This window comes from Carcharhinus amblyrhynchos, unplaced genomic scaffold (assembly GCF_965287045.1).
Source record: "Carcharhinus amblyrhynchos unplaced genomic scaffold, sCarAmb.v2.hapA scaffold_429, whole genome shotgun sequence".
Classification (NCBI taxonomy): domain Eukaryota; kingdom Metazoa; phylum Chordata; class Chondrichthyes; order Carcharhiniformes; family Carcharhinidae; genus Carcharhinus; species Carcharhinus amblyrhynchos.
In genome coordinates this window covers 126,640-135,700 of record NW_027650169.1, presented here as the reverse complement: position 1 = coordinate 135,700, position 9,061 = coordinate 126,640, and the positions used below count along the sequence as shown (strand labels likewise).

At 51.7% G+C, this 9,061-nt stretch overlaps 1 protein-coding gene across 1 annotated transcript; it reads right to left on the bottom strand.

Annotated features, from left to right (window-relative positions):
• Nucleotides 1–643: 643 nt before the first annotated feature.
• LOC145339360 (LIM homeobox transcription factor 1-alpha-like) lies at nt 644–8,653 on the bottom strand. The gene is made up of 6 exons (XM_080183803.1): nt 8,464–8,653; nt 6,182–6,351; nt 4,900–4,977; nt 3,451–3,568; nt 2,241–2,399; nt 644–801 (listed from the first exon to the last, which is right to left on the bottom strand). Exons 1-6 carry the CDS (start codon nt 8,636–8,638, stop codon nt 644–646), a joined length of 858 nt encoding a protein of 285 aa, XP_080039929.1. The 5' UTR covers nt 8,639–8,653.
• Between the last annotated feature and the right edge of the window lie 408 nt (nt 8,654–9,061).

Sequence of the window (9,061 nt, the reverse complement as noted above, 5' to 3'; positions counted from 1 at the left end):
CTGCACATCTTTGCTCCGTGGGAGGAAACCAGAGCACCCGGAGGAAACCCACGCAGACACGGGGAGAATGTACAGACTCCACACAGACAGTGACCCAAGGCTGGAATTGAACCCGGGTCCCTGGCGTTGTGAGGCAGCAGTGCTAACCCACTGTGCTGTCTAGTTTATTCCTAAACTATGTCTGATCAGGAACAGGGTGATATGAAGTGCACAAACACCACGATTGAGAGTATTTAACCTTGTGAGACAGTGCAAGAGGCACTTACACCTCACTTGAGGCTCTACTCAATGTTGGATGTGAGAATTGTAATGTGAAGGAAGAGGGTTTTGCTTTGCATTTTTTAACCATATTCCCCTCAGTCTGGAGGATGTGGCAGAGGGGGGAGAATGTTACTGCGTTCCTTGTAGTCCCACGAGCAAAACTCTAACTGTTACAGGAAAGCGGCAGCAAATATAACAAAGCCAACACAAAGGACGGAGAGAAGAGGCGAAGGACACGGGACTTCATTGCCTCGCTCGACTCGAGATCGGAAAATCCTGCCCCCAGGTCAACGGACCATCCCATTTGTCCGCCCCTCGCCCGCTCCGATTCCCATGGCGGGCGGGGCGGTAGCGTTCCAGTTAAGGTTTTCCCCGGTGCGGATCAGGAAGTGAAGTAGGAATCCTGCATGGAGTAGAGGCGGTCGATGGGGTTTCCCACCCTCGCCGGCAGGGGGTTGGAATCCGGGGGGATCAGGAGGTGGTCTCCCAGGGGGCCCAGGGAGATGTCCTGATCCAGATCATGAAACATCGTGTCAGAATCTAAGCAGCACAGAGAGAGACAGAGAGAGATGATTTAGACCATCTATCCTTCATTCCTGATTCATACGCAGCATCTCAGAATTAGCCCGAATTTGCAAAACGGTTCACCTCGTCAGGACATTACAAATCATGTGTGGAATCACCAAGTATTTCATTCATAAAACCACCCAGCCCAATAGGATCAGAGAATCTCTACAGCGTAGGAGAAGGCCAGTTGGCCCATCGGGTCTGTGCCAACTCTTCATTGTATTACCCTGTAACTCCACGTATTTACCCTGCCAATTCCCCTAACTTATATATCTTTGGACACTAAGGGGCAATTTAGCATGGCCAATCCACCCTAACCTACACATCCTTCGGACTGTGGGAGGAAACCGGAGCACCCGGTGGAAACCCACGTAGACGCGGGGAGAATGGGCGACACAGTGGTTAACATTGCTGCTTCTCAGCTCGAAGGACTTGGGTTCGAGTCCCGGCTCGGGTCACTGTTTGTGCAGAGTTTGCATGTTCTCCTCGTGTCTGTGTGGGTTTCCTCCGGGTGCTCCGGTTTCCTCCCACAGTCCAAAGATGTGCGGGTTAGGTTGATTGGCCTAAATTCAATCGCGGCGCCATTTCTACACTAACGGGTCCGAGCGTGTTGGTCACTCACTCAATCCCTTCCTGTACAGTGTCCCCTCACACCGCCCCCCCACCTCCACAACCGCCCTCGCTCTCTAGAATTCTCTTCCTAAACCTTGTCTCCTCTGAGCTGCCCCTTTAAGGCCCTTCCCCAGGACCCCAAAGCCTAACTGTTCATTCTCAGATGGACTGCGGGTGGGAGGGGGGGAACGTTTGGCAGGGATGGAGATACCCTTGGGATTTGCGCCATTTTATCGAACAAAGAACAGCACAGGAAACAGGCCCTTTGGCCCTACAAGCCTGCGCTGCCCATTTTAACACTCAGTGAGTGCCTCATTCAAGTCTTTCGTCGATCGTCGACGTTTTTGTCTACCTCTAGTGGAACCCCACAATAAAGGGGGTGCAAATTTAGGGAATTATATTTGTGCCAGATTAAGGGAGATCCAATGCGGGGACAATTTATTGACACCAATCAGCCTAAAAAGCACGTTTTTGGGGTGTGGGAGGAAAGCGGAGAAAACCCACGCAAGCACGGGGAGAATGTGCAAACACCTACAGACACCGAACCAAGCCGGAGATCCGACCCGGGTCCCTGTAACTGCACAGCAAACAGTGATAGTCACTGAGCCGTCCCGTTGCCCGTCAATTGGTCCAGTTTAAGCGTATACTAACAGACGTTATCTCTTTATTCCCATGACGACCCCCTGCCACCACCACCCCACCCCCCCCACACCGTGCATCGTGCGGCTTCTTGTGTTTTTGGACTCCCCTCTCCCTCACCCCCGCTTGGCCCTTTACATTGCCCGTCACCTGGCACTCACCGTAAGGGTGCATGTGATCCCCTGGCATCTGCGGTGGGGTGAGGCCCTGTCGAAAGTGGTCCGTGCTGTAGCCGCTGGGGTCCATTGGCAAGCGCTGTTGGCGTTGCAGAGATGTGTAGGGAAACATCATCCGCTCCAGGCCGGGCGTTGGCGCAGTATCTGTATTGGGGGGGGGGTGGGCACGGATTGGGAGATCGATTTAGACCCTCAATCGGTCAGTATCCGACGTCATCGATACGCGTTGTGACAGAAGGTGGATCGTCCCCACAGCCTCAGCAGCGAGAGAGACCGCCCTTGGCGGCTAGGCCCAAAATCCCTCCCTCCCTTTCCCTTTAACGAGGGGCAGCCAAACCCTCCCCCAGTCTCCAGGAATGGGAACTCGGTCTCCGGGGCACCGCGCGACCCTGGCGGGGAAAAAAAAATCCTCGGGAATCTCAGAAAGATTCTTTCAATTTTGTCATTTTCTGTGAAAAATTCTGGTAAAAATATTGAAAATGAGAGAAAATGGGGAAAGTGTTTAGCCGACGGTCAAAGTTCAACCACATTACAATTCTGAAAAAGGCCATTCAGCCCGCTGACAAACTAGCCACTCATTTTAATTGCACTATAGAGACGTGCAAGATAATGAAGGGGATGGATAGGGTAGAGGTAGAGAGATTCTTCCCGCTCAGAAAGGACAGCAGGACTAGAGGGCACAGCCTCAAGATAAGGGGGGGGAGTTTAGGTCAGAGTTGAGGAGGAACTTCTTCACTCAAAGGGTGGTGAATCTCTGGAATTCTCTGCCCGTTGAAGTGGTGTAGGCTACCTCGCTAAATATATTTAAGACGCGGGTAGATAGATTTCTGATCGATAAGGGAATTAAGGGTTATGGGGAGAAAGCGGGAAAGTGGAACTGATCCACTTCAGATCAGCCATGATCTTATTGAATGGCGGGGCAGGCTCGAAGGGCTGGATGGCCGACTCCTGCTCCTATTTCTTAATGCTCTCCGGTACCTTGTGGGTCACATCCTTTCAGATGCAAATCCTTTAACAGGCAGATTTGTGTATATAGCACACGAGGAACAATACTTCTCACTGTATCCCAACGCACGTGACAATAATGAATCAAATCAAATCATTTAGCCCTCATTCACTCCTCTCCCCCCTCCGTTTACCCCTGCACCCCCTCCATTTGCCCCCTTTGCCTGTCCTTGGCCACCCTCTTTCTCACCTTTGCTGTCTCCGCTGTGCTGCCTTGCTCCTCGATTTGAGTTGCGTCGGGTCCCCATCCTGTGACAGTGCAGCTGTTCCTGCTCCTGTTGCTGCTGCCTTCGGGCTAGTTTCTTCATCTGGAAGTTACAGAGCGAACCGTAAACACCCGACAGCTTTCTCAGCTGCAACGTATAACTGGGGGACGCAAAGCCACACCTCAGGAGGTTCAAACCCAGCCTGAGAATGGGCACGTTACGGATTTTAACCCAAGATGGGTGGCAATAATAATTTCTGTTCTGTAAATTATAGGCTGGAATATAAAAGAACTAAGAACATATAAAATGACAGCACAGGAACAGGCCCTTCGGCCCTCCAAGCCTGCACTGACCATGCTGCCCGACTTAACTAAAACCCCCTACCCTTCCGGGAACCATATCCCTCTATTCCCATCCTATTCATGTATCTGTCAAGACACCCCTTAAACTTCACTATCACATCAGCTTCCACTGCCTCCCCCAGTAACGAGTTCCAGGCACCCACCACCCTCTGTGTAAGTAAGCTTGCCTCGTACATCTCCTTTAAACCCTGCCCCTCGCACCTTAAACCTCAACCCCCTAGTAATCGACTCTTCCACCCTGGGACAAAGCTTCCGTCTATCCACTCTGTCCTTCATAATTTTAAAAGATTTGATTCTCTGTCTGTGTGGAGTCTGGTTGTATCACAGCTTGGTCTGGGCTCCTGCTCTGCCCAAGACCACAAGAAACTACAAAGGGTCGTGAATGTAGCCCAGTCCATCACGCAAACCAGCCTCCCATCCATTGACTCTGTCTACACTTCCCACTGCCTCGACAAAGCAGCCGGCATAGTTAAGGACTCCATGTACTCCAGACATTCTCTCTTCCACCTTCTTCTATCGGGAAAAAGATACAAAAGTCTGAGGTCACGTACCAACCGAATCAAGAACAGCTTCTTCCCTGCTGCTGTCAGACTTTTAGATGGACCTACCTCACATCTGGGGACCATATCCCTCTATTCTCATTCTATTCTACTCCGCGCGTCCATTAAAAATCACTATCGCCCCTGGTTCCACTACCTCCCCCCACAACGAGTTCCAGGCACCCACCGCCCTCTGTGGGACATTTTACTTTAATCTACGACACAATATAGTGTCACTTCGATTCTTCAATCAACCAATCAATGATCACTCTGGAATAATAATATCTGGTTGGTTTTGAACCGAGGATTCCTTGATTTGAAATTTATTTTTACAAGGTGTGCGCATCACCAGCTGGGCCCAGCAATCATTTGCCTGTCCCTAATTGCCCTCCATTTCAGAGGGGCATTTGAGAGTCACCCACATTGCCTCCGTACCAGGGGAGGGCAGCATTGGTAGGGAGTGGTGGAGGGTGTGCCAGCTACATTAGGCAGGTAGTGGGAGAAAGGAAATGGAGGGAAAGAGGCCTCTCACCTTGGCTCTTTGGTTTTGAAACCAAACTTGCACAACGCGGACGGTGAGGCCGGTCTCTGCAGCGAGTGTCTCCCTCACCTGAAATACGAATAAACAGGTCAACAAAGCCGTGATTCCAATCCATTCTCCCACCTTCTCCTCACCCACTCTCTCTCTCTCTCTCTCCCTCTCTGACGGCTGTTTGCTGGGCTGTACCTCGCCGGTCCTTCTTGACGTGCGGACATGGTGAGTGGGGAGGACGGCCACCCTCTTTCCGTCTGTAACCGCGGCAACTCCCGTGGAGCCCAATGGCATCCAGGTAAAATGTGGGAACGCTTGATTGACGCTCCATCTGCTTTGACCCTCCACAACCGTCCAAAGCAACTTCCTCACAGAACCACAAAATCCCTACAGGCCATTCAGCCCATCGAGTCTGCACCGACTCTCTGAAAGAACGTCTTACCCAGGCCCACCCCCAGCTATCTCCATAACAATGCACATTCACTATGGCCAATCCCCCTAACCGACACATCTTTGGACACTAAGGGGCAATTTAGCATGGCCAATCCACCTAACCTGCACATCTTTGGCCACTAAGGGGCAATTTAGCATGGCCAATCCACCTAACCTACACATCTTTGGACACTAAGGGACAATTTAGCATGGCCAATCCAACTAACCTGCACATCTTTGGACACTAAGGGACAATTTAGCATGGCCAATCCACCTAACCTACACATCTTTGGAAACTAAGGGGCAATTTAGCATGACCAATCCACCTAACCTACATATCTTCGGACACTAAGGAGCAATTTAGCAGGACAACAGAATTGTACGCAGAACTCCAAATGTGACCTTACCAATGTCTTGTACAGTTGTAATGTAATGTCCAAACTCTTGTACTCAATAAGGAAGATCCAAGTTTAAAAAGGTGCAGTTTACAACAGGAAAAGGGCAAACTAATCAAACCAATGAGATAGGATCCAGTAGCCATGCCAGTGACACACAGCAAGAAGGCCAGGTGGCTGCCAGTGCAGTTCCAAAATCACCCCTCCTAGGTCAAACCCTCCCCCCCCCACTTTCCCCTTGAACCTGCTGACATTCTCTACCCCTTGCCCATCCAGCTTTGAACATCCCCTGCGGTCCTTACAATGGTGTCTAGTGTGGGCTGCTCCCGAGGTCTATACCCCAGGCATACTGGGCAACTGGACTCACGCCAATCACTTAGCTCTGGGGCACGGAAACACCTCCCTTCTGTTTGGGATGGAGGACATAAGGTTCCCCCCTTTGTTCGATCTCGTACCTTCCTGCAGGGCTTGGAAGACACCTCAAAGGAGGCCTTGAAGGCCCGTCTCTGCTGGGTGGTCAGTATGGTGCGTGGCCGCTTGGATCTCTTGTGGTCCTTGCCCTCGTCGCCGCTCTTGCCCTGGGACTCCCCAACTTGTTCAGCCTCCTCCTCGTCTTCACTTTTCACTGTGAGGAGATACAGAGGGAACGATGAGAGAGTGAAACACCCTTCACATTAACTCTACCTCTAGGGTTTTAAATCATCTTCACAGGAGGTCCCAAAGCCTTTTTAGCAACAACTTGCATCTATAATGCAGGAAAAGACTGGCATCTAACAGAGAAAAATTGAATAGATGACCAGTGGGATGAGTGGGTATAATATGTAGGGATATGGGGGTAGGGTCTGGGTGGGATTGTGTTCGGTGCAGACTCGATGGGCCGAAGGGCCTCTTTCTGCACTGTAGGGTTCTATGATTCACTCTGAGGTCCTTCAATATGTCAGGCGATGGGGAGGCAGTGGCCTAGATTGTTAATCCAGAAACTCAGCTAATGTTCTGGGGACCCGGGTTCAAATCCCACCACGGCAGATGATGGAATTTGAATTCAATTAAGAAGAAATCTGGAATTAAGAATCTACTGATGACCATGAAACCATTGTCAGAAAAAGCCATCTGGTTCACTAACGTCCCTTTAGGGAAGGAAATCTGCCGTCCTTACCCCGGTCTGGCCTACATGTGACTCCAGAACCGCAGCAATGTGGTTGACTCTTAACTGCCCTCCAAGGGGCAACTAGAGATGGGTAATAAATGCCCAGCCAGCGACACCCATGTCCCACGAATGAATAAACAAAAGAATAGAGTAAAACAGACATTTCAAATTGATTTTTACCAATCGAACCTTTCAGTCACAGTGAACTGAGGGGAAGAGGATTGTACAGAAGCCCCTTGGCCTGTGTAGCTCACGTTGAATGTATCCGGGGAATATTATAACCTGTAAAGCTCATGTATCCTTACAGAGCACCTTCTAAATACAAGTCCACTACCGTCTAGAAGGACAAGAGCAGCAGATACTTGGGAACACCCCCACCCGGAGGTTGAAGGGTGACGGGGAACAGGCAGGAATGTGGGGTTGAGCTCGAGATAAAAGCTGCCATGATCTTGAATGACGGACCAGGCTCGAGGGGCTGAATGGTCTCATAGAATTCGGAGAAATCTTTACAGTGCAGAAAGAGGCCATTCGGCCCATCGAGTCTGCACCGACAACAATCCCTGACTTTAATAATTTCTATAGCACTATTTTAAGGCAGGATTTTCTGGCCATTAGCGCTGGTGAAACCTTCCAGTCCTGTCGCAGGTCACACACACCCCCTCCCATGGTGGGTTCGCTGTAGATATCTGTCAGAGTGGAAGACCCTCTCCAGCGGACAATGGGACCACCTTCACCATGGGGAAATCCCGCCCTCCGAGAGCTTTTCAAAGTACTTCCATCACTGTAGTTAAGGTGGCAAACGCAGCGGCCAAATTACACACAGCAAGATCCCACAGACACAATGAGCACATTTTAGTGATGCGGCTTGAAGGGGTGAGTGTTGACCAAGATACAGGGCACAACCCAACATGGGTGGCATGGCAGCACAGTGGTTAGCGCTGCTGCCTCACAGCGCCAGGGACTCGGGTTTGATTCCCGGCTCGGGTCACTGCCTGTGTGGAGTTTGCACATTCTCCCCGTGTCTGCGTGGGGTTTCCTCCCACAGTCCAAAACTGTGCGGGTTAGGTTGATTGGCCATGCTGAATTGATCCCAGTGTTAGGAGGATTAGCAGGGTAAATGGGTGGGGTTACAGGGCCTGGGTGGGATCATTGTCGGTGGAGGGTTGATGGGCTGAATGGCCTCCTTCTGCCCTGTTGGGTTTCCATGAAGGTATGATTCCAGGTAGAATGGAACTGTAGGGGCAGCCCGGTGGCACAGTGGTTGGCACTGCTGCCAGGGACCTGGGTTCGATTCCTGGCTTGGGTCACTGTCTGTGCGGAGTCTGCACATTCTCCCCGTGTCTGCGTGGGTTTCTTCCGGGTGCTCCGGTTTCCTCCCGTATTTGAAAGGCACGCTGGTTAGGGCGCTAAATTCTGCCTCAGTGTTACCCAAACAGGAGTGTGGCAACTAGGGGATTTTCACAGTAACTTCATTGCAGCGTTAATGTAAGCCTTACTTGTGGCACTAATAAATAAACTTTACTCCTTGTTATGGTTACTCTGGGGGTTCTGAGTGAGACCGATCCGGGTGTGCGGCGTTGCTCCGGGTACCTGACTCTGTCAGAGTGGGGCTGATCCCACTCAACACCTCCCTCTCCTTCTCGTAGTCTGTGCGGCACAGGAGCTGGCCCGCCTTCAGCACAAACTCATCGCCTCTCTGCAGCGCACACTCACACGCACAGCAGCTGAAGCACTCGACATGGTACACGCTATCCAGCACACGCATGATCAACCGAGACGGGCCAATCGCCTCCCTGCAGCCACTGCACCTGGTGACAAACAGCCTGGAAAAGAAACACGGATCAGAGACAGCGGCCTGGGGGAGGGGGGGGGGGAGAGGGAGAGAGAGAGGGAGGGAGAGAGAGAGACAGAGGGGGGAGAGAGATGGAGAGAGAGAGGGCGAGGGGAGAGAGGGGGAGAGAGAGAGAGAGACAGAGGGGGGAGAGAGAGGGAGAGGGGGGAGAGAGAGAGAAGAGAGAGAGAGAGGGAGAGGGGAGAGAGAGGGAGAGGGGGGAGAGAGAGGGAGAGGGGGGAGAGGGAGAGGGGGGAGAGAGAGGGAGAGAGAGAGAGACAGAGGGGGGAGAGAGAGGAAGAGGGGAGAGAGAGGGAGAGGGGAGAGAGAGGGAGAGGGGGGGAGAGAGAGAGAGAG

What these genes read in the sequence shown, in the direction of transcription:
- LOC145339360 (XM_080183803.1), bottom strand. Translation starts at nt 8,638, where the DNA reads ATGCGTGTGCTGGATAGCGTGTACCATGTCGAGTGCTTCAGCTGCTGT. An exon ending in CTTCCAAGCCCTGCAGGAAG is followed by an intron (nt 4,978 to 6,181) that starts GTACGAGATCGA and finishes TTCGTATTTCAG; the next exon opens with GTGAGGGAGACACTCGCTGC. An exon ending in GGATCACATGCACCCTTACG is followed by an intron (nt 802 to 2,240) that starts GTGAGTGCCAGG and finishes TGTGCTGCTTAG; the next exon opens with ATTCTGACACGATGTTTCAT.